This window comes from Tachysurus vachellii, chromosome 18 (genome assembly GCF_030014155.1).
Source record: "Tachysurus vachellii isolate PV-2020 chromosome 18, HZAU_Pvac_v1, whole genome shotgun sequence".
Taxonomy (NCBI): Eukaryota; Metazoa; Chordata; class Actinopteri; order Siluriformes; family Bagridae; genus Tachysurus; species Tachysurus vachellii.
In genome coordinates this window covers 16,440,989-16,467,400 of record NC_083477.1, presented here as the reverse complement: position 1 = coordinate 16,467,400, position 26,412 = coordinate 16,440,989, and the positions used below count along the sequence as shown (strand labels likewise).

General features: G+C 39.8%; 1 protein-coding gene across 1 annotated transcript in view; it reads left to right on the top strand.

Moving 5' to 3' along the window:
• Nucleotides 1-8,817, top strand: part of cacng3b (calcium channel, voltage-dependent, gamma subunit 3b) — a 33,100-nt gene extending 24,283 nt beyond the window's left edge. The window contains exons 3-4 of the mRNA XM_060893269.1: nucleotides 1,262-1,402; nucleotides 5,912-8,817. Coding sequence (XP_060749252.1) covers nucleotides 1,262-1,402; nucleotides 5,912-6,330 — 560 coding nt within the window. The 3' untranslated portion in view covers nucleotides 6,331-8,817. The remainder of the gene's footprint in view (nucleotides 1-1,261; nucleotides 1,403-5,911) is intronic.
• The last annotated feature ends 17,595 nt before the right edge of the window (nucleotides 8,818-26,412 follow it).

Below are 26,412 nucleotides of genomic sequence, written 5' to 3'. Positions count from 1 at the left end.
CTTCTGTTGACTTTTGCACTATGTCACTATAGGTTTCCTCAGAAGAATCCCTACACCCAGATGTACACTGCCCTGATGAAGTGCGCTACTGATGTCATTAAATCATTGGCTATCATCCTAGAACTGAAGTAGTTACTCCTATAAGTATGCATCTTGGTTCATTCTTAGTTCTCTGTTAAGGATTGAGCAATTACCTGAAGGGTGTGAGCTGGTTATCAGGACCTTTAAACCTAATGTGGTCAGTAGTCATGGAGCGATGCCATTTTTATTCCTGAGAACATCACTCAATGAGAACTGACCCATCAAACCCAATGGTTATGATACTAATAAAGTAGGAGTTCATTGTTCAATATTGTTGTCCAAAAATTTTCAGAGTCAATGAGCCATCTATTTTGGACCCCTTCTTCTGTGGACCAAAAGGTTTGGCAGTTTTGGTTCTTGGGTTGAGAACTAGAGAACAAGTAGACAGTACAGTTCCAAACAAGGTGTTCTACTGGTAGTGTCTATCTTATTGTTGGAGAATTGAAAGGATAGTTTCTGAAAACCTGTTCCCCACTCACAGCTAACAGGATTGCTTCAGGACCTTGGACTTGGGTTATATTTATATTCTGAGTTTAAGAAGGCTAGCAAGACCTTCTGCTGCTTCACTAACAGTCGAGATGCTCTGAACAGATCTGCTGACCCAGGCAAGATTTGGCAACTCAAACTAGTTAGTCTGCAAATCTGGCCCCTCTTACTGGGAATGGTGTTCATCTTCCTATGATCTTGACCTCTGATCAAGCCTCTATGTAGCCTACCTGTGTAGGACCTGCATGTTGTTTTGTAGGAAAAATTCTCATCATATTGTTATTTCCATGAAATCTGCCTTAAATCACTTTAGACTGTTGGGGAGTAGGATGGACTTCAGCAGTAGCTAATGTTAATTAGCTAACCAGATTTGCTAGCAAGTTAGCTGACATAACACTTTTGGTGATGTGGTCTGACCAACTTTGTGATTGACATAAGCACTTTAATTAAGAGGACAAAATGATTGACAGAGGTCAGGGTATGCACATTTAAAACAGTCCCAATAATGCAGAAAATTGGAAAAAACTACGGGTTTCTTCAATGAGTCAAAATAGCAAGCTTCTTAACGACCCATCCACAGGTCGAGGATTACACATTGTAGTAACATGTTCTGTCATACTGTTTAATGCAGATTTACATTGATGGACCCACAATCTCATTCTGTTTGTGTATGCGTGTGTGTGCGTGTTCTCAGGTGCACTCCGAGCCTCCAGTGTGTTTCCAATCATGAGTGTGGGTTTGTTGTTTATGGGTGGATTGTGTGTAGCAGCGAGCGAGTTTTACAGGAGTAAACACAATGTCATCCTCAGTGCTGGAATCTTCTTTGTCTCTGCTGGTAACTCTCACACACACACACACACACACACACACACACACACACACACACACACACAAATTAATATAAGAATTAAGGTACAGTTTGAGATGCAGTTTGAATTGTATTCTTTAGCTTTCTTTCTTCAGAATCCTTACAGTTTTTACTCCTTCTTTTTCCTTTTGAATCATGCCATCTTTCTTTTTCTATATTCTTCTTCTCCTTATTTATCCCTCTCTCTCATTTCCTCTCTCCCTCCCTCCCTGTCATGTCCCTGTCTGCACTCCCTCAGATTCCTTTTTTTCTCATTTTGTCTCTGTCATTCTCTAAATCTCAATTCCCTGTTCCTTAATTCTTATCTTCATCTCTTTTACTTAAGTCACGTATAGATCTGGTTTCAACATCATACTGATTGGATCCAGTCAGAAATAGAAAGATGAGACACACAGATGTTTACACCCAGTATTTTTATGTGGTTTAGACAGTGTGGCACTGACCACTTGTGACCAAATTTTGTAACTACTTTTAAACTAAATAGTTCAAAACCAAGTCAATACCAAAGATCAGACTAATTGTATATTTTTGGAGTGTAAACCATATTAACTCCTCACTTTCCAGATTGGTCAATAAAAGCTATATTCACACTAGCTATGCAAAGATTTTCAGTTCAATCTGATTCATTCAGTGGCTCAGATCACTGAAAACAGATGTTAACACAGTGCCTACAGTATGAACAGTTCCTAAAATCTCAAAAATCAGCATCAATTATTTAAGTCTTCATTTTATTCCATCACTTTTATTTGCTGTTTTTCATAAACCAATGACGATACCAATGACAATTTATTAACTAAAATCCTAAAACTCTAGTCCTGTTTTTTCTCAAATAACACACGCAGCAGTGCGTTTGAGCTTTCATGCTAAGAAAATAGTAAACAGCATCTAGCACTGTAGCAATATTTTGAGAGGTTTTAAATTAGCTCTTTGTCCAAATATTAATACAATTTCTCATATATAAACACACTATATGGCCGAACGTTTGTGGACACCAGACCATCACACCCATATGTCCATTTGAGGCCCTGACCTAAACATTTGCAACACAATTGTAAAGAATATTGGGGTTCCAATGTGACAATGCCTTTGTGAACAAAGCAAACTCCATGAAGACGTGTTTTCCTCAAGTAGGTGAAGAAAAACTCAAGTGACCTTCACAGACCCCTGACATCAACCCCACTGATCATATTTGTGTTGAATGAATTGGAACACTGACTATACACCAAGGCCTTCTCGTCTGAAATCATTTTATGGCTGAATGAACACAAATTCCCACAGCCACTTTACAAAATCTAGTGAATCCTGTTATAGCAGCAAAGAGGGGACCAAGTAACCTTTAATGCCAGTGGTTTTGGAGTGGGATGTTCAAGAAGTACATAGAAGTGTGATGCTCTGGTGTGTGCAAACTTTTGACCTTATTGCATTATATATATATATATATATATATATATATATATATATATATATATATATATATATATATATATATGTACACTCACCGGCCACTTTATTAGGTACACCTTACTAGTACCGGTGTGGTCTTCTGCTGCTGTAGCCCATCCGCCTCAAGGTTCGACTTGTGCATTCAGAGATGCTCTTCTGCATACCTCGGTTGTAACGAGTGGTTATTTGAGTTACCGTTGCCTTTCTATCAGCTCGAACCAGTCTGGCCATTCTCCTCTGACCTCTGGCATCAACAAGGCATTTGCGCCCACAGAACTGCCGCTCACTGGATATTTTCTCTTTTTTGGACCATTCTCTGTAAACCCTAGAGATGGTTGTGCGTGAAAATCCCAGTAGATCAGCAGTTTCTGAAATACTCAGACCAGCCCGTCTGGCACCAACAACCATGCCGCGTTCAAAGTCACTTAAATCACCTTTCTTCCCCATTCTGACACTCGGTTTGAACTGCAGCAGATCGTCTTGACCATGTCTACATGCCTAAATGCATTGAGTTGCTGCCATGTGATTGGCTGATTAGAAATTTGCGTTAACGAGCAGTTGGACAGGTGTACCTAATAAAGTGGCCGGTGAGTGTGTATATAGTCATGTGAAAAAATTAGGACACGTTAAATATTCAGTTCTTTATTAAGAAATGTCAATTTCTGATCTTGTTTTAATTTGTATCTGTAGATGAAAGTGATATAATTGCATGTAAAAAAATCACTTGTAAAAAATCACTTTGCTTTCATTTATTAAACAAAAGAAATCAACAAAAATGTGAAAAATGTGAGGAAAAAGTAAAGACACCCTATGGCCTAATAGCTAGTATTTTGTGATTTATATCTGGGATTTAACTTGGCCATTCCAGAACTATCAATTTTTTACTTTTCAGCCAATCCTTGGTGGATTTACTGGTATCTTTTAGATCATTGTCATGTTTCTAGGTCTAACCCTAACCCAGTGATACCTCGAGATACGAGTGCCTTGACATACAAATTTTTGAGATACGAGCTGTGATTTGACCAGATTTTTGCCTTGAGATACGAGCAAATTTTTGAGATACGAGCATCCGAGCCGCCGCTGAAACAACCCCCAACAACCACGTGTGCTCTGTTTCCCCGCCTCAGCTTCCCGCGTCTCACTCGGTTAAAGCCGCCTTTCCACTGCACACGACAAACGACGGCCGATAAACCGGAAGTCATTCATTTCCTATGGAGAGTCACAAAGGGGCTGCGTGCATCAGCGTTGTTAAATGACACTTGCCTTACACATTTCCGAAACATTTTAAAAGGGAGGAAGAAACAAACCTCCATGGACAGGTTTCTATTAAAACGACCGGCAGATGTTAGTGAGGCAAGAGTGACAAAAAACAAGTGAAGAGAAAAGCGATGAAGAAAATTAAGCAAAATTAATGTAAAGAAAACAGAAATTCTAGCAATTAAGTTCAGTTAAGTTAAGAGAATTTCAGTTAAGTTTGTTAATTTTAGTGAAGTTTAGTTAAGTTCAATTTAAGTGTAAAGTAGCATTAAGAGTGTACAGTAGCGAGTAAGTGAACAAAAGTGAAAGTGTAATTCCTCCTAACTCCTCCGCCTGTTTACTCCTCCCTCAACCTCCGTGCGCATCTTCCGTTAGCACGTCGTCTGATCTCCAAGATAAATAATACACTTTATAGTAAAACCAGTTTATTTTTTTAACATTCTCTTTTATTACTGTATGTTTTTATACAATATTTGTCATTTATAAATACAGGTACTGTACATTTTTCATATTCAAAACACAAACAAAACAACTGGAGTGGAATTTTGCGAGCTGGAACGGATTAATGGGATTTCAGTTCATATAAACGGGGGAAATTGCTTTGAGATACGAGCCATTTGAGACACGAGCAAGGTCACGGAACGAATTAAACTTGTATCTCGAGGTATTACTGTATTTGGTTTACATCAAAAATGCCCTCTCTTATGGTTTCCAAATAATTCAAATTTAGACTCATCTGTGAAAGGACATTATTCCATAAGTCTTGGCCTTTGTCTCTGTGATACATGTTTTTCAAGGTTTCCTCTTTGCACACCTCCCATGATAATTAAAGTTGTGCAGTTTTTTCTGATTGTAGATTCTGATTCCACTTTGACATAAACTGTAGCAAGAGCTTGCTATAGGTCCCGTGTCGATATTTTAGGGTTTTTAGAGACTTCTCATCTTATGGTCTGCTCTTGAAGTGAATTTGCTTGGATGGCCTAGGGTTAGGGTTAGGCCATGTTGGCAGTTTTAAATGTTCTCTATTTGTAAATGATTTTCGGACAGTGGAATGGCTGATCCCAAATTATTGACCTCTTATTATATCCCTTACCAGACAAACGTTTGTCCTAATTCTTTCACATGACTATATATATATATATTTACAGTGAGGGGAAAAATATTTGATCCCTTGCTGATTTTGTGCGTTTGCCCACTGACAAAGAAACGATCAGTCTATGGTCTTGTAGCCCATTCCAGCCTTGTGTAGGTCCACAATCTTGTACCTGACATCCTTGGAAAGCTCTTTGGTCTTGGCCATTGTGGAGAGTTTGGAATCTGATTTATTGTTTGCTTTTGACAGGTGTCTTTTATACATGGAGCTGTGATTAGGCGCTCGTTACCTGTGTAAAAGACACCTGATAGCAAGATATCTTGATTGATACATATTGATAGGGGATCAAATACTCATCAACATTTCACTCATCAAAAAGCAAATCAATTTATAACTTTTTTGAAATGCATTTATCTGAATTTTTTTGTTGTTATTCTGTCTCTCACTGTTGAAATAAACCTACCATTAAAATTATGGACTTATTATTTCTTTGTCAGTGGGCAAACAGTCAAAATCAGCAGGGGACTAAATAATTTTCCTCACTGTATAGATAGATAGATAGATAGATAGATAGATAGATAGATAGATAGATAGATAGATAGATAGATAGATAGATAGATAGATATGTTCATTCTCTCTGTGTGTATCTGTCTTTGTCTCTCTGTCTCTCTCTCTCACTGCAGGTCTTAGTAACATTATTGGAATAATTGTCTACATCTCAGCTAACTCAGGTGACCCGGGTCAGAGTGACTCAAAGAAGAGTTACTCGTACGGTTGGTCCTTTTATTTTGGTGCTCTTTCCTTCATCATGGCTGAGACAGTGGGTGTGCTCGCAGTGCATATGTTTATTGAAAAACATCGCAAGCAGCAGCGTGCCAAAACACTCATCAAAAAGTCCAGTCTAGGTTTTGGCCGCATCCCTACTTACCGTTACCGTTTTGGGCGCCGCTCCAGCGAAACACCATCACGTGATGTCCCCATGTTCACGCTGTCACGCGACTCTGACAAAACTGCCACAGGGAAGCTACTTGACTCTGACAGAGACTTCCTGCACAACTCAAATGCTAAAGATGCAGCCAATCGGAGAACAACACCAGTGTGACTTGGATGGATGGAGAAAATACAAAGGACCCAGGAAGTAGCGTTAAGACACACACAACTCCGCAGAAGGATAGAAAACAATCAGGAGGAGCAAAGTATACAGGAAGTGACATCAAAACGACTTTACAAGCCTTCTCTCCTAGTATTAAACCTTTTACCTAGAATAATATAAAACCCAAGCTAGTGATTGTTAGGTCTTTTCATTTTGTTGACTGTTGAAGGGGAGAATACACACTGAAAGAGACAGAAAGTGACAACTTGGCCATAGTTCGAATTTAAACACAATGGATAATATAATTATATTTCAGATTACGTTGCTATCAAAACTAGGTAGTGATTTTTAGTGCTTCCTTTTGTTTTCAGTCAAACTCATTAATTCATCCTTGGAACAAGTTCACAGTCTTCTCTAGAGTTTTATGGGTAAATCTCGGCATCCAAACAAACACAAATTGACAAAGACAACCCGGGTGCCCACAGAGACCTCACATAAACCTCTCTCTCTCGCGTGCTCTCACTCTCTTTCTCATCTAATACAAACAGGGTTTTTTTTTTAAAAAAAAAGAGAATCTTGTTATTGAATGTCATGTACAGTCCATTTCATGCACTGGTGTTATGTTTCTCCATTACTTTGAGTATTATTCCAAATTATAATAACAACTGTATATGTATTTATTTATTCTATTGTATTTGAGAACAGATTAGCCCGTGTCTGCTGAGTGTAGGATTTAATATTTAATTTGTAGAGTGTAAATGAAGTAGAATATATTAGACACGTTCTCTCGGTCTCCATGAATCTAAAGTTTAGGAAGTTTAAAAATAAACAAAAATTTAATACAAAAAGAAAAAGTTCAACTCTATGCTAGAGTCATGCAGTATTATATACGTACACCTATATAAATGTGATGTAAATACATGAATAGAATTATAATACAGTATTTTAGTGGTTATATTAACATCACACCTCAAGGGCTTTTTGATTTAAAAAAAAATTAATTAAAAATGACTTATGTTTACAAGGGCTTCAAGAAGTTAAATTCAGCATATAGAAATGCCTGAGGAAATAACTGAATCACATTTAAATAGCAAATATGGCACATTTACATATTCGTGTAATAAAATGGCCAGATGAAATACTGCTGAAAACATAGTAATGCAATTTACTGCCTTTTACTTTAATCTTTTGGTGGATAAAAGGTAAATACAAACTTAAATATAAGCCATGCAGATATACAGTATATTTAATTATGTATAAAAAAAAAAATACATTGTTTGGCCATTTTCTGTCTTGTCACATCTGAATCTTTCATGCTTTATATGTCTTAAGGTTGTGGGTCTCAAATGAGAAGTAGTGTTATACTACACTATTAGCCATTCTAAGCAAACCTGTGTATGAGGGAATGCTTTTTTTTTACCAACAATGCATAGAAAACACATCTAAAACTACATTCATCAAGCCTACATTTTTTGTGTAATTAAAGTAGGATCTAAATCTTATGAGTGAGGGATTGAATTCATTTTGAACCACACAAAGCCAAAGGATGCAAAAACATGCAAGGATTATAATCATTCAGATTTGTCCACTTCACAGCATCTCAGATAATTTACATAGAATTGAAAACAGTCGCTTGTCACTGAAATCTCTGAAAACCTCATGCGGTGCTCACATTTCGCCTGTCGCTTTGTCACTTTCTAGTGTGAATGCAGGGTAATGAATATTATTATGTGGCAAGTTGTTTCGGAAATATTTTAACATTCAGATGAGTGAAATGAAAAGTTTGCTATGATATCTGTAATGTAGAGCTGAAGGCCATATACTGTATGTTAAACAAACCTATAGGTGCCCTGAAGCGCTATCTCAGATGCTAATCTTTAATTAGCTAGCTACTACAGTATAAAAACATTAAAAGTGTTCACTTTTTGTGTAGTAGTGTATGTGTACACCATCTAAATTCATACATACATTTTGCTTTATCCACAGTTTTATCCCTTACTGGGGATTTCTCCCTTCGGTACTGTTAAGTAATCTGATAATCAAAATCTTTGGGTATACAACAATTATATAACAAACAAATATACAACAAATATACAACAATTTCTAAAGCTTGCCATGACTATTTGGGTTATTGTTGTGCACTGTTATACACTGATAATATGATTTTATTTGTGTTCTTAAAGTCGTGCTGTTCTATATGTAACCTAATGAGTGTGTAAGAAGTGTTTAAACTTTCTGTAGTGTGCACTTCTTAGCAAAAAAAAATGTTATTTTGACCTGAACAAAGCAGGTTAAAACATCTCTTTCTTCCTCATGTCTAAACCAATAACAGGACTGTTATCACTCATGTAAGCCTCACCTTCATTCCCCTGGTTCAACCATTCAGGAGTTTGTGCAATGCATGTGACCCTTTCAATGAAATTTCAGTTTCAGTTTCAACATTCTGTAGAAAAAGCACACTTTTTGAATACTGTAGTTGAAATAAAATTATTATAGCCAGAGATATTTAAAAGTAGATAATAAAGTATATTTAAAAATTGCACTTTTATTATCTGTGCTTCTTTTAGTCTTTCAAAATATCCTAAATATAGTCAGTCAAATATTTATGGTGGGGTTTTTTTTCGTTGTTGTTGTTGTTGTTGTTTTTTTGTATTAAAGCTACAAAGCTAGTGTAGCTCACAAGATCCAGAAGGTCTGTACTGTTGGTATGTCTTCCACAGCAGGGAACAAGCTCAAATTTTATCATTATATACATACTGAAAGAAACAATATGAGGAATAAGTTAAACAGGGACCTTAAGGAAAATGGTCTGGCGGACATTATTTCCTCTCCTGCTCAATTTCTGTATTTTGTAATATACTTAATACTTTTATTTTAATTGATCAATTTCTATTAAATCAATTCAGTCTGATGCCAATTATTTGCATGCAAAAATGGATTGCATAACAGAAAATCTACAAATGACCTTGTGTAAATCTAAAAATGTTAAAGAATTTATGCCGGATTGTGAGGGAAGCAGATTCTAAAACAAATACATAATGTATAATAAGGCAATGCATGCACTAAATTGTCTACTTTAGGTTCTAAAGCTTTAAATCATAGCTTTCTGTAAATGCAAGGGGGTAATAGTAGAAGTTTAAAACATCAGTCCAATAATTTTACAGTGAATGTCTGTTTAATGTGGAGGTATTTTATTTTTGATGCTATTTTTGGGTTGTTACTGGCATTTAAAACTAGTTTTTAAAAAAAAATAAGTGTGGCTTATGGCTGACTTATTGTGATTGTTTCAGACACCAATTCAGAAACCAACATGCCAAAAACCAAGAAAGTTAAAGCTGCTAAATGCTCATTTTTCCAGCAGACTAAATTACAGTAAAAATCAGAGCAAGCAAAGGTAAAGAAGGTTTCTTGGAAGGTTTCTTGGAAGGAGTATCTTGGAATTGTCTTGGAAAAAGTAAAGTATTTTAGAATACAAGATAATTTAGTGAAAATGCAATATGGTCTAGCAGAGATTACAGGGTTTAGGCAGATGAGACTATTTTCAAATTAGGAGAATGGTTGTTAATTTTCTCATGAAATCATCTCAAGAAAATCTGACAGAATGATAAATCTGTTTTTATTATGTGTTTTTATTATATGTGTAAAATTATGTGAAAATTTTCCATATGTTTCATACAGAAATTGGAAGTCCAATGTTAGGAAAGTTCAATTCCTGACAGTACAATATCCATCCACGTCCAGGGCTGGATGTGTTTTCAGCTGGGAAGGATAGAATTTTTTTCTGAAATCAGGGACACTAGAGTCACAACCCTCTGAGACCATGGAATCAGCAATCAGCAGTGTTTTTCAAGTGCATTTGGCTGCCCTCTAACAATGCATGAACAGTAGCAAGTTAACCCTCAGTCTCTCAAAAGGAGAACTAGCTATTGTGTGAAAACAATGACTAAATTCAGAAAGTTAATTAATTAAGCACTGCTACTACTACTGAAGTATTAAAGTAAATTATTAAAGTAGTATCTACAGCTTTCTGCGGTTTAACGCATACCTAGATCCTGACACCCAAAAATAATCACTAGAACATTCTGAAAATTGTTTTTTTTTTTTTTTAAAAAGATTGTATATGATAAAAGAGACAACATTGCAATTAGTGGAGCCCCCCAAAGCATCTGCATCTAGACTGTGGGGTGTGTTTTTGTTCTTACAGACCCAGATTCAACCGCAAAGATTAGCTTACATATTAGTAAAGCTTTCATTTGGCCCATCAAAATAAGCTGTGTAAACTAGAAGTCTAGCTACTGCTCATCATACAGCTCGACTACAGCTTCATTACAGACCCAAGAGAAAAGATGTCAGGACTGTACTTTGGAAATGTTTGCATTGCAGGTTTAAAACTTGGCCTATGGGGACACAAAGTCTTGATGAGTCTGCCGAATTACAGAGAATATAAAAATGTCCTATGTGGTCAAGGAGCTTATATGTGTCTTCCTTTGTTCTACTTTCCCTCAAATTATAGGGCAAATCCAAGCCCAGACCATAGCTGCAGTTTTGTTATCAAGCAACCTTACCATATGCAATGGTAATCTCTCAGAGAAGGAGAAAATCTCAGGAAAGAATGGCAGAAAATGATTATTATGATATATCTCAATATGTCCTTTTGTTAGCATACTATGTGACCATAGGTGGGAGTGCAAACAGTACTGGTCAAGGCTGTATTGAGTCATATTGGTAAAGGCCACCTGAAACTGTGCATATGATTATTCTCTGCACCTCATAAACCAATAAATGTTGACAACACAAAACAAAATGGAACACAGAACATACGGGCAAATATTGAAAGACTTTATTTTTTTCAAGCGCAATGATATATTGGTAAATATAAAAAATAATTTGTCCTGCATACAGTTTAATGTTAATTATCAAATAAACTGGTTAATACGTGGAGTCAAGAATGACTATCAATAGAAGACAGCAAAGCTGGATTTAACTTTAAAGAAAGTTATGAAAATGGTTTAATCTGTATCATCTGCAAACCAAAATGGGAAGGTTTTGCAGGATGATGTTCAGGATGGTTCTGGGAAATTAACCATGGCAAGCAGTAGTGCCTCAAATGCTGTCTGTATCTTGTTTGGATATGCTATGGGTGGAGGAGAGAAGAATTTGCCCCTAAAACGACAATTTGTTCACAGACATATACATAGTACTGTAGGGCATGCACTGGGCAGTGAACTCCCCTCAGGTTTACCATCATGGATGGTGGTAGATTGGTTTGCCAAATTAACCTTTCGACAGAAAACCAGGTTTAACCACAATGTTACCCTAGAACCATCTGGTCACCACAACATGCAAGCAGAGTTTGTTGCGAAAGTATGTAATACTCCGATTCTTGATGTGATCGCCAAAACTATTTATAGCCAAGCCTTTGCCAGCCATCTCAGAATCACAAATACAGTAGGATTCCTGTTTGTGTGTTAGTTACTTAATTCCCTGCAAGCTTAGAAGAATCCTTGGTATAGGTAGAAACTCATTAATCATTAAGGCAGTATCCTAGCAGCACTGTACAGGTATAATGGTGCAGTGGACATGCTGTCGTCCTCCAGGGAAGTGCCATCAACACCAAACACATGCAAAGGTACAAACGGAAAGTTTTGCTAATGGCAAATGAGCTGGAGCTGGAGCTCTCCTTGAGCTGGACAGCCTGCTCAGACAAGATCTCTTGACAAGCCCCTCCTTCTACTGTTTGACTTTCTACCTCTACCACTGATTCTTCTAAGGTTGCAGGGAATTTAGTAAATAGTACTGTTGCTATGTTGCTATTAGCAAATTGCAAACAGCCCATCTGGATTGAGCCTTTATTGTTGCTGACAATTTCAATCATGTCAAATTGAAGAATTCTTTCCCCACCTGGTCAAACACTTGGACTATGGATCACCATTGTTACTGAAGAATACAGAGACATTCCTCTCCTGCAACTTGGACAAAGTGATCATTTAATCATTGCTTCTACTTCCCAAATACACCTCCATCATCAAGATTGTAAACGTGTAGATTAAAGGAGCAGATTCTTCATTACAGCACCAGTTCCAGCACACACAGTGGAACACGTTTGATTATTAGGCCAGCCTAGGCTTACTAACATTTTTATATACACCACCTTTGTTCTGGACCACATTAGCAGGTGTAACGACATAGTACCTGTAAGAGAATTACAACATTCCCCAGTGGATAAATAATGATTAATAATCTGCATTCTACTAAGGGCATGTCCAAACACTGGGAAGCCTACAGCTCATCCAGAGCCAGACTAAGAGGAATGGGGAATAATGAAAGACAAATACAAGTGGAAAGTGGAGAACTTAAATAACCCCTGTTGACCCTTGATGCTCCTACATCTACAGACCAACCAACACTTCCTCCTCAATCAATGATGCCTCCCTCAAAATATTCTATACTTACTGTACTTGTCAAAGAGATCTTGCCCCCTTGGCCATCAAATAAAATCTGTTGACATCCACACCTCCTCTAAACTCATACAGAACACATTTTATAGGGCATTTTCTCAATGCTGTTATAATGCCTAACATTCATCCCTTTATCTCTTCCTCTCTTTTACCTCTGAATGTTTTATGTATCAGGATAAAAATCTTAAATAAAAATCTTCTTAAACCCTTGAACCAATAAAATAAAGTTTTTTAGGAATGAAATCAAAGCTTGTCAACGAAAGGCAAATGACTGTATGCATTAAAACTTGTAACAGAACACAGGACTGCAGCAAAGGTAAGACACCGATCACATCCGTGTCACGTACAAAAAGATGAGTGAGAGGCAATTTATCAAACCTCTCTACAAAGGGCAAGAATTTAGTATGCTAGGGAGGGCACAGCTTAGCACCAAACTGAGTTGTTAAATCAATAAGGGCCCTATTTACACTGTGCGAACTGTGAAGTCCACATCTTCATCATCGATAGGGCATTAGTGTTTAAATCAGGACTGGACAGAGGATTAAAAACTGAAAAGTTACAGACTTCCTGTTCTGTGTACATCATTCTGACCTGGAAAGTACAAAATGTGCTTAAAATAATAAATAATAAAATTTAGTTAAATAATTAATTGTCTCGGGGGCATGGTGGCTTAGTGGTTAGCACGTTCGCCTCACACCTCCAGGGTTGGGGGTTCGATTCCTGCCTCCGCCTTGTGTGTGTGGAGTTTGCATGTTCTCCCCGTGCCTCGGGGGTTTCCTCCGGGTACTCCGGTTTCCTCCCCCGGTCCAAAGACATGCATGGTAGGTTGATTGGCATCTCTGGAAAATTGTCCGTAGTGTGTGATTGCGTGAGTCAATGAGAGTGTGTGTGTGTGCCCTGCGATGGGTTGGCACTCCGTCCAGGGTGTATCCTGCCTTGATGCCCAATGACGCCTGAGATAGGTACAAGCTCCCCGTGACCCGAGGTAGTTCGGATAAGCGGTAGAAAATGAATGAATGAATTAATTGTCTCTGGAACAGTGAGATATATGTGGTGTTGCACATTTTTTTTTTAAATGTATTAAATAATTTCATAATTGCAATTGTAGACATTTTGGTATTATGCTTTTTGTGTTTAGAAAATATGATTCACTTCAGTGGAATCTGGTGTAATAAAACAATATATGTGCTTTTGTGTCAGTAGCCCTGATGAGGATATATCAGAATTTGATGAAAATGTGAAAGATCTGAATTGAAATTGAGAGTGACCCATTAATTACTGTCTGTTGTGGAGTTATACTGATTATCTTCATATCTTTAAGTGAACATTTTCCACACTCTCTTACCCCAAGTCTAAGTGTAGAAAATAAAATAAAAATGTTTTAGAGGAGAATACAAGTCTAAAGTTGAAGCAACTTTGAGCCTTTGGAATGTTACTGGTACAGTAAATATCCAACTATGTCTTGTGAGCAATTCCATGCACTTTACCATGACACATGCTTTGATAAGCAGAACACAAAAAAATATACACGGGAACATGACAAGCTGTCAGCCAAAACGGACTGGGATAGATGGGTTCAGCAATTGGCTCTTTTCTACATCCATACATGAACATACAGAACTGATGATACATGGCTTTTTGCTTTATGGGGAAATGTCACATTTGACAGTATATGTCCAACAAGCTAGCACAATACAATTATGCTATGGGTCACTTTTGATAAAAATTCATACAGAACACTTTCCATATAACTATCCTTAAAAGGACCAAGGCATGTGGATCATCCTGGATTTAACAGTTGAACAATGTGTTCAGAAAGTAATTTATATTCTTGGAGAGAAAACAGGAAAAATTACATTTTTGGGGGTCATCAGATAAAAACTATGCAGAACTTACGCAATAAAATGACCAGACAGGGGAATGAATCTGTATTTGCTATTACTAACAACACTGGATTGTGGTGTACTGGCTCAAGAAAAAAAAATCATCTTCCATGAGCAACATGGAACAACATACAGCCAGGAAGACAAAAAAAATTATCTATTCGCTGTCACATACTGTACAGCTACAGATGAAATCAAAGGTCCTTGAGAAGCCTAACACAGACATGAGGGTCTCTCTTTCAGATTATCCAGTTAGCATGAAACCTCAGACACTGTGGCTCTGCACTGCAGCAGCAGCCCTGAAACATGAAGTGTTAATCTGTAAGACACACAACAACAAACCCTGACTTATTACCATCATTCCAGGTTTTGTGTCTTGATGGGCCTGAAAACAGCAATCAATTGGACCATGAATCATGTATATGTATTGTACAATACATATGGTCTCCTTTGTCTTTAGGGTCTGAGGGTCCTGTTACATGAGAAATAACTCTGATAGAAGCTAAAAAAATACATGCCCAATGCTTGCTTACCATTTACTCAATTAGCATTCCTGGTGTCTCTCTCATACCTGTAACTTTTCATTTTATAATAAGTTTTTTAAATATAATACATTTCCCTTTTATATTATTATTGTATTTTAAACAGAGGGGGCACGGTGGCTTAGTGGTTAGCACGTTCGCCTCACACCTCCAGGGTTGGGGGTTCGATTCCCGCCTCTGCCTTGTGTGTGTGGAGTTTGCATCTACTTAGGTTTAAAATACACTCACTCTCTCACTCATTTTCTACCACTTATCCGAACTACCTCGGGTCACGGGGAGCCTGTGCCTATCTCAGGCGTCATCGGGCATCAAGACAGGATACACCCTGGACGGAGTGCCAACCCATCGCAGGGCACACACACTCTCATTCACTCACGCAATCACACACTACGGACAATTTTTCCAGAGATGCCAATCAACCTACCATGCATGTCTTTGGACCGGGGGAGGAAACCGGAGTACCCGGAGGGAACCCCCGAGGCTCGGGGAGAACATGCAAACTCCACACACACAAGGCGGAGATGGGAATCGAACCCCCAACCCTGGAGGTGTGAGGCGAACGTGCTAACCATTAAGCCAGGTGCTTTTTTTTAATCTCTATGCAGACTTTTTATGTGTTTTACACTGAGAGGATTCCATCTAGCCACTCTGCCCAGATCAGTGAAAGGCTGCAGTGATGGTTGTCTTTCTGTTCCATCTTTGTTCCATATCCACACAGGATCTCTGGAGCTCAGTCAGAGTGACCATCTGGTCCTTGGTCAACATTCTTAGTAAGGTCCTTCTCCCCAATTGCTCAGTTTGGCTGGGAAACCAGCTCTTGGAAGAGTCCTAGTTGTGCTAAATGTTTTTCATTTGAGAATTATGGAAGCTGCTTTGCTCTTGGGAATCTTCAGTGCAGCAGAATTTATTTTGTTGCCTTTCCCAGATCTGTGCCTTGCAACAATCCTGTCGTCAAGCCTGCAGGCAGTTCCTCAGTCACCTCATGGCTTGGTTTTTCTCTGATATGCATTGTCAACTGTGAGGACTTCTATTGAGAGGTGTGTGCATTTCCAAATCATGTCCCATCAATGGAATTTAGCACAAGGAACTCCAATCAAGGTGTAGAAACATAGCAGCAATGATCAATAGAAATGGGAGGCATCTGAACTAAATTTCAATTGATCTGATCTGATATTTCAAGGATCTGAATACTTATGTACATTTGATATTTGAATTTTTTTTCTTTTTAATAAATTTACAGACATCTCTAGAATTCTGTTTTCACTTTGTCATTTTGGGGTACTGAGTATAGATTAATGAGAAAAAAATGAACTTGAACAATAGTAGTATCTGGCTGCAATATAAAAAATTTGAAAAAAGTGAATACTTTCTGAATACTTTCCGAATCCACAATATGTATAATATATATATAGTTGCTATAAAATAAGAATTTTTTCAAATGCTAGAGCTTAAGGAGGCCTTTGATGTCAATTTCACCGAATAAACATAGCCTTCTCTCTCTGTTATTTGACTAACAGCTGCAGGGTTTTTTGGGGGTTTTTTCCCCCCTTTTTATTTATTTATTCAGTTTCTTTATCACTAGCCATAAAAAGCTGAACATGAATTTCATTTCAAATGCTTCCTCCTGCAGTACGAGGAAGCACTCATAGCAGCTTTTCATAATGTCATTCACACTCTGTGTGAGGGAGATAGTGGTGCTAGGAAGTGGCAAAGTCAATTGGTGAAAACAGATAATGAGAGAGCACACAAGCCGCTTAATACAAAAATCAAAGAGTGCAAGCGCTGACAGCACACATTTCATGATTAATAAAAACATCACAAAGAAAGCACTGCTCCAATCCTTCTCACACACTGTTTACTTCATCAGTACATGGCAATATAGTATGTTAACATTTGACAAAATTCTAAAATTGCATCTGAAACAAAAATAGCTCTTCACAGTGCACTTAAAAGGTTGGACCTAACTACACCAGTACTAAAGATATGTAAATGTTTAGGAAACTAGTACTAGGGAAGGACACATGGAGAGTAGAAAGCTGGGGCTAGAAAATATGAGGCATTTCAGTCAGTACAAGGAGAATCTGGGGTAGAGGGAAAATGGGACATTTTCCACAACGCCTGGGATATCTGGGGGAGCTAGAAAACCCAATAACTGGGATTGGGGTACTAGATTGTAATTGTTCAGGCTAAGATTTGTACAGATACTGCAATAGAGCTAAAGCTCCGGATGAAGCAGAGGTAGAAGTTGGTGAACCCCAGTAATCACTGCAAGTCTGTGGGGCAGGCCACTCCACCACTGCCGATACTTTAGCCCAAACCATAGGCAATCCATCAAGAATTATGATGTACTTTGTATTTGTACTTCTCCCACTTAATAATGCCGACGCACGAGCTGCCTGTGGAGGACTTGATCACGTGATAAGTCTTTATGACAATGATCATGGGTTTCATAGGATGGGGAGTACACCAAGATGTCAACAATCTTCTGAAGCATGCCTCTCAGCACTTGACTTATTAAGCACAGAAACACAGAGGGGTTGCTAGAGAGCCGTTATATCATGACAAGGTATTAGTAGTGGCCACTGGATGTACTGAAGGCATTCTTCATCCCTTACGGATAAACACCAGGTTGTAGACACACAACACAAGCAAGTAAACACAATTTTCAGAGGTTGTTTTTTAATCAGGGTTATAAGATATCTTAAGATATCTTAACATCACATCATATCTTACACATCTATAACATCAGAGACATATTTTATTTCATTTTGGTCTTATTTCATTTGGGAGTAGGAACAGGGCAGGCATGATGTGATCAGATCTGGTTCTAGTAAAGGCTCTGTCATCTGCATTCAGGAGTAAATGGAGCTTAGGCACATTCTAACATCCACACAAAGTATTATAATAGTTCTAATGGTAACAAAAGCATGAAATCTTTGTACAAAGTTGTGACATATTTCCCGAATCTATACGTATTATATAATAACCGCTGCTGTCAGCACGCATGTTCATTTGCGTTGATATCAGATTGTAAGGCAGAACTTCATGAGGACAGAACATCTGGATGCAACAACAACATACTGTATGTGTATGTGTACTTCCCAGAGGGCCAATTCTGTAAGGTCTCTTAACAGTTATTTCATCCCGTCGACCCACACAAATGCACACACACAAACACACACACAAACTGCAATCAGATGCTTTTCATGACTGCATAAAGAGGAGAATGTCCCGCCTTGAACATCTGTCCCTCAAACACTTTGATGTTCTAATTAGTTTCCTTTCATGGCTTTTTCAGTCATTTAAAAATCTTTGAAATTTGAAGGAATGAAAAAGACTGTTTGATTAAACCTCCTACTGGGTAATTCCTGCAGTGGACAAAGTGTGTGGTGCTTTTATTTTTAAGGTGCTCACCAAGAGGATCAGTCAGCATGGTATCCAGCTTGTGTATAACAAAAATCAGTCGAAAATGTATTTGTTCCTTTACATCAATAACCTCTTTAACCTGATAAGTGTTTGTTGGATCTGGAGCCTATCCTGAAAACAGTGAGTGTGAAGTGGGAATACACACTGAATATTATACTAGTCCACCGCAGTGCACCATCACCTACACATATATATCCTCATTCACAGCTACAGTGAACTTTTTATTGGCATGCTTTTGGGTGGAAACCAGCAACACTGAGGGAAACCCACATAGCCTAGTTTGTAGTCCTTTAAAAAACATTAATAGCCTGAGTTCAATACGTATCTCTCCTGCTGTTCAACACAGAGCACATTCACACGTAATCTACATACTGTAAAAATTTACATGTGCTTATTTACTTATTTATTTACAGTCATGACTGTACTCTGACATACAGTCATGAGTGGATTATGGATAATAGGATTATGATATATTACACACAATCTAGCATTCTAAACACCACCCATTGGACCATTATACCACCCCGGCTGAAAACGGGTTTATTAAAAATTACTGTTGAAACCAGCTATAAAGAAGCCTCGAACACAGATGGTTGAGAATCCAAGTGCAGAGCTTTAATTAAAAACCAATCAGACAATCCAAACGTAATACAATATTCACAATACAGGAACAATATAGTTGGAAACAGAGAGGCATGCAGAAATGGTAAACACACATGAACGGGAAATCAGAAAACAAGAGAACAAGGCACAGGTCATACACTTGGGAAACAATAGAAAAAGGCAATAGAATGGCTCTGTATGCGGAGAAACTAACAATACCTCACACTAAACACGGTGTACAGCCGTGGCCAAATGTTCTGCGAATGACACAAATATTCATTTTAACAAAGTCTGCTGCTTATGCATATTATGGCAAATTGCATATACTTCAGAATGTTTATGAAGCCTGATCACATAAATTACAATTAATTGATAAGTCCCTCTTTGCCATGAAAATGCCCTTTATCGCAAAAAAGAAATCCACTTCATTTCAGCCCTGTCACAAAAGGACCAGCTGACATCATGTCAGTGATTCTCTCATTGTGACAAAGTCGATTATGCAAGAGGCATCAGTTAGGATGTAACCCAGAATTTGATTCACAGCATGCCAGGGTGAATTGCACAGTTCTTGAAAAAAAAGGGTCAACACTGCAAATATTGACTCTTTGAATAAACTTAATGTAATTGTCAATAAAAGCCTTCAACACTTACAGAATTATACTTCAGTATACCATAGTAACATCTAACAAAAATATTTAAAAACACTGAAGCAGCAGACTTCATAGAAAATTAGAAAATTAATTACTTGTGCCATTCTCAAAACTTTTCGCCATGGCTGTACACACGGTTTAAAGGTTACCGTGTAACTAAAGTTATACTCAAGGGAGGGCTCCCTCTGGTGGTTCAGGGTTGGCTTAGTGGTCAGGAGGTTTCAGAGTCCCCTCTAGGAACACCACAAGTGATCTCCGACAAGGCTGGCCACGGGATCTTGGTGCAGGTCTGTTTGGGTGCGGGTATGTTTGGGTGCGTGCTATAGAACTCCTCAATTAGGGTAAGGTCCAGGATGTTGTTGGTGTCACCATTCCTCTGGGCCAAATCCCTCCCAGTCTACCTGGGTACTTGAGTGGACCACTTCTACGTCTGGAGTCGAGAGGTGGAGGCTTTGTTGCATCCAGTCATCGATGGCTGTGATGACGGAGGGTTCACCAAACGAGGATGGACTCCAGAAGTGACGGTTGGTATACGGAGAGGGTGACATGAGAGGGCGTTGTCATTATTGTTCGGGCGGTAGGTCACTGCAAAATGGAACCTTGAGAAGAATAATGCCCACCTGGCATTGTATAGTTTGGCATTTATACTTGATATAACATATATTGTTATATTTGAGATTTTTGTGATCTTTTATCACCTGGATTCCTCCATGGCCTCCTAATTGCTCCTAGTTACAATGTCATAGTTGGCTTCAGCGGTGGTTAATTTCCAGGAGTAACATGAAAATAGCTTGCCAGGGTCCTCATGGTGCTGTGACAAAACCCCTATTTCCACAACTGGAGGCATCAACTTCCATGATAAATGGTATGCTTGGGTTTGGATGTTTCAAGACAGAGGAGTTGTGAAGCATTGTTGTAGTTTCTCAAAGGCAACATTAGCGGTTTCTTTTCACTGGGGTCAGGGGAGCTGCTATTTAAATCCAAATGAAACACCTGTAGAAATTGGTAAAGCCCAATCGTTGTAGTTCTCTCACAGTAAAGGGGAAGGGGCCACACGGTTACCACTTGTACCTTACTGGCTAATAATGTACCCAAAGGGTGTCTCAGTGAAAATCACACTTTTCTGCTTCGCATAGAGGTGGTATTGCCTTAGGCAGATGAGCACAGTGCTGTTGTGATGAACATAAAACAAAAATGTCATCAATGTAAACGATAACATAGCGATCAATTAAGTCCCTGAAGATCTCATTGATGAAGGCCTGAAAAACTATGGGAGCGCTGTTCATACAGCATTACCTGGTATTCATAGTGCCCCCTGGGTGGTGTGAAAGGTGCTATTCCATTCACCTCCTCTCTTATGCGAATCAGATTGTATGTGCTCCTTAAGTACAACTTGGAGAAGATGCACACTGCCTGAAGCTGTTAAAAGCAGCCAGGACTAAGGGGAGGTGAGACAGGTAGCAAGGTAATCTATGCAAGGTCAAAGGCCCCCATCTTTCTTTTCAACAAAGAAGAATCCTGCTGTGGCGGGTGACATGGAGGGTCTGATGACGTGGAGGGTCTTCTAGGGCTTCCTCTATGTAGTTCTCCATGACTTGACTTTCTGGGAGCAATGGTGGGTAGACTCTGCACTTGAAATGGCATGGTATTGGATAGTTCAATGGGGCAGTCCCAGGAGTTTTGAGGAAGTAATTTAGTAGCTTGTTTCTTGTTAAACATGTCATGGAGGTGGTTGTATTTGCAATCTCCACTGAACCCCAAGACACAGGGCTCTCCACGGACATGTTCAGGCAGTGGTGTCTGGAATGGTGTTGCAAGCAATGATTGATGCAGGATGACAGGATTAGATGGGGAAGATCTTCCATACACCTGGCATTGTCCATTACCTGTCCTTCAGCTTGCTCTTGACACAGCAGATTATCCAAACAAATGGCTCTGGTGATTAACCGAGACAGTGGCATGATGACATCCATGCAGACCAAATCAGCTTGGAGTTCTGGTCTTTTTCAGAACACTGTAAGAACTGCTGCCAAGTTGGAGGAGCAGCAAAGAAATGTCCCTTTCTCCCTTATTAACTGTGATAAAAATGTGAACTTTGAACCTGGGGGTGGGTGTTGGGGGAAAGATCCGCCCCCTTCTGCTCAATGGCTACACGTTTGTTTTGATTTTTGTTTTGTTTTTGGCCCAACTCAGTTTTCTGAATCAGTTCTCAAAAATCAGAGACCCTACCTTTAACTTCACATTTTAAATACTATATATCTGCTGGAGGCAACAGCAGCAAGAAAAAACTCCCTGGGATGATATGAGGAAGAAACCTTGAGAGGAACCAGTCTCAGAAGGGAACCCATCCTCATTTGGGTGACACTCTAAAGTAAATAGTGTAAATGTCAATAATGTCCTTTCTACAACAGTTTATAATAGTGCAACCGAGAGCTCCTGAGGAACTAAGGGGTCATCGTAAACTCTGAGTACAGCACAGACGTGACAGACATGGGATGTAAAGTGTCCCACCACTCCACAGTCTGCAATCCTGAGCGACTTGCAAGGGTGGTAAGCCGACAGCATCCAGACATCCCAGTTCACCAAGCACTCTATGCCTATGAACCCTCCAGATCTACTTCTTTACCTAAGAAAAGCTTTTCATAAAAAGCTATACTAAACAAATGTGTTTTTAGCCTGGACTTAAATACAAACTGATATCGATCTGTCAAATAAGACCCGATCCAAGAGAGGGCTGTCATTTTAACACCAACAACATGTCCTAACCTATCAAGTAGCATAGAATGGTCAATGGTATCCAAAGCTGCACTAAGATCAAGTAATACTAGCAAAGAGATAAATACCTGATCATAACCTGAGATAAATTACCTGTCAGGCCAGCAACAGGTAATTTACAACTTTAACTAGCGCTGTCTCTGTGCTACAGTATGATGAGGCCTAAATCCTGACTGATACATTTCATGAACATTATTCCTATGTAGGTATGAGCATAACTGCTGAGCTACAACCTTTTCTAGGATCTTGGAGATAAAAGGTAGGTTTGGTATTGGCCTATAGTTGGACAGCTGGGTTGGGTCAAGGTCAGGTTTTTTAATCAAAGGTTTGATAACTGTTAGCTTAAAAGATTTCGGCACATAGCCAGTGCTAAGGGAAGAGATTATTATCTCTAGAATGGGTTGGATAGCTACTGGTAGTATCTGTTTAAAGAAAAATGTGGGTAAGGGTTCCAGTATGCAGGTTGACAATTTTAAAGAAGAAACCTGGTCAAGTTCTGTCGGGTCAGATGGCGATATAATCATGAATGATAATTCTGGAAGACTGTTGGTAAATCTCTCTGCAGTAGTGGATGTAAATGTACGTTTAACACGGTGATGTGGCAAATCGCAAATATCGTGTCTGAAGAGCAATTTAAATGAAATGCGACAATGGTCAGAGATAGCTTGTGATTGAGACAGTGTGACTATATTTTTTATATTTAATCTGAGCATTTGAACGAGATCGAGTGTGACCTTCATTATGAGCGGGTCCTATTATGTTCTGATTTACCCCTACTAAATCTCAGATGGAAACAACCGCTGTTCTCAGAGGATCTTCTAACTTATCAAAATGAATATTAAAGTCTCCAACAATTACTGCTTTGTCTAATGAAACAACTAGGTTTGAAAATGAAATCTGCAAATTCACGGAGGAATTCAGAATATGGTCTAGGAGGTCTGTAATAACAAAAAGAGGAGTGCTCTTGTAAATAAAAATAAGTAGACTTGTTTTTTTTGTGGCTACATATATGTTAGTATAAAGTACTTCGAATGAGTGACTTCGAACGAGAGAGAACATGTGTCTAGATTCTTGTTTGACGTCTAGTTTATCATCATGAATAACTGCGACCCCTCTTCCCCTGCCTGTTAGGCATGGCTGATGTATATAACTATAACCAGGTGGACAAGATTCGTTTAATACAACAAACTCGTTTGGTTTGATCCATGTTTCTGTTAAACACAGAACACTAAACTTCTGATCAGTAATCATTCAGAGTCTCCTGATCCAATGTCCAAGATTCACAAGATTAAAATAATCCTAGATTCTGAAATCAGCAGAGGTTGAAATGTATAAAATAATCACTAGCAAGTTGAGTACCATAACCTCTTAAGTTTAGGCCTTTAGTTATCTTTTCCAATCTTTTATACACAATGATACCTTCTCTCTCTTCCTTTAGACACTTGGGGTACCACACTATGAATACAGTTCTATCAACAATGCATTGTGTTTTTTCTGGTGTTGTGCTTAATTACTACTTAGCTGGATGCACATAGCACTGCTATAAAATTAGTCACAAAACTGACAGACAATGCACCACACTTATGGTTGTTGATTTTTTTTTTATATATATTTGTTTACTGCCTTTAGATAGGTGGTTAAATGTAAAAAAAAAAAAAAATCTTTTTGACATTTCAGAGGTTTTCATTATGAGTGGAATTCAAGCTGAAGTCTGAGTCATGCCATGAGTCAACCTCGCTATTTAAAAAAACATCAATATAAAATAAAATGAGTATTATGTAACCTTAAGGACTGTGGCATTTCAAAAAGACATACCCTCTTGTTAAATATTTTTCAGATGGATACATATTTGTGTTAATCTGCAGTGAGGGTAAGTGTGTGTTCAATTCATCTAATTAACTCAAGCAGGTGTGTGTGTGTGTGTGTGTGTGTGTGTGTGTGTGTGTGTGTGTGTGATAAAAAAACACAGGAGAGAAATCAATGAATGGCATATTTCATAACATTTCCTATATAATTGTTTATCTGCATATTGATATAGATACTTTGCAGAATGGGGCCCGGCCGGGCTCAGCCCGAAGGAGCGACGTGGGGCCGATCTCCTGTGGGCCCACCACCTGCAGGAGGGACCGTAAGGGGCTGGTGCAATGTGGATTGGGTGGCAGTCGAAGGCGGGGGCCTCGGCGACCCAATCCCCGGACACGGAATCTGGCTCTAGGGACATGGAATGTCACCTCGCTGGGGGGAAAGGAGCCTGAGCTGGTGCGGGAGGTTGAGAGATACCGACTAGAGATAGTTGGGCTCGCCTCCACACACAGCTTGGGCTCTGGAACCCAACTCCTTGAGAGAGGCTGGACTCTCTACTACTCTGGAGTTGCCCGCAGTGAGAGGCGGCGGGCTGGTGTGGGCTTGCTCATAGCCCCCCAGCTCAGCAGCCATGTGTTGGAGTTCACCGCGGTGAACGAGAGGGTCGTTTCCCTGCGCCTGCGGGTCGGGGATAGGTCTCTCACTGTTATTTGTGCTTACGGGCCAAATGGCAGTGTAGAGTACCCGACCTTCTTGGCGTCTCTGGAAGGGGTGCTGGAAAGTGCTCCAACCGGGGACTCCATTGTTCTACTGGGGGACTTCAACGCTCATGTGGGCAGCGACAGTGACACCTGGAGGGGTGTGATTGGGAGGAACGGCCCCCCCGACCTGAACTCGAGTGGTGTTCTGTTATTGGACTTCTGTGCTAGTCACAGTTTGTCCATAACGAACACCATGTTCAAGCATAAGGGTGTCCATCAGTACACATGGTACCAGGACACCCTAGGTCGGAGGTCGATGATCGACTTTGTGGTTGTTTCATCTGACCTCCGGCCGTATGTCTTGGACACTCAGGTGAAGAGAGGGGCGGAGCTGTCAACTGATCACCACCTGGTGGTGAGTTGGATCTGATGGCGGGGGAGGAAGTTGGACAGACTTGGCAGACCCAAACGTACTGTGAGGGTCTGCTGGGAACGTTTGACAGAGTCTCCAGTCAGAGAGAACTTCAACTCCCACCTCCGGCAGAGCTTCAACCAGATCCCGAGGGAGGTTGGAGACATTGAGTCCGAGTGGACCATGTTCTCCGCCTCCATTGTTGACGCAGCCACTCGGAGCTGTGGCCGTAAGGTCTCCGGTGCCTGTCGTGGCGGCAATCCCCGAACCCGGTGGTGGACCCCGGAAGTAAGGGATGCCGTCAAGCTGAAGAAGGAGTCCTATCGAGCCTGGTTGGCTCGGGGGACTCCGGAGGCATCTGATAGGTACCGGAGGGCCAAGCGAGCTTCAGCCCGGGTGGTTGCGGAGGCAAAAACTCGGGTCTGGGAGGAGTTTGGTGAGGCCATGGAGAAGGACTATCGGTTGGCCTCGAAGAAATTCTGGCAAACCGTCCGGCGCCTCAGGAGGGGGAAGCAGTGCCCTGCTCACACTGTTTACAGTGGGAGTGGGAATCTGCTGACTTCGACTGGGGACATCCTCGGACGGTGGAAGGAGTACTTCGAGGTTCTCCTCAACCCCACCGACATGTCTTCCATTGAGGAAGCAGAGGCCGAGGGCTCGGTTGTGGACTCGTCGATCCCCCAAGCTGAGGTCACTGAGGTAGTTGAGAAGCTCCTCAGTGGCAAGGCACCGGGGGTGGATGAGATCCGCCCTGAGTACCTCAAGTCTCTGGATGTTGTGGGGCTGTCTTGGTTGACGCGCCTCTGCAACGTCGCATGGAGGCTGGGGACAGTGCCTC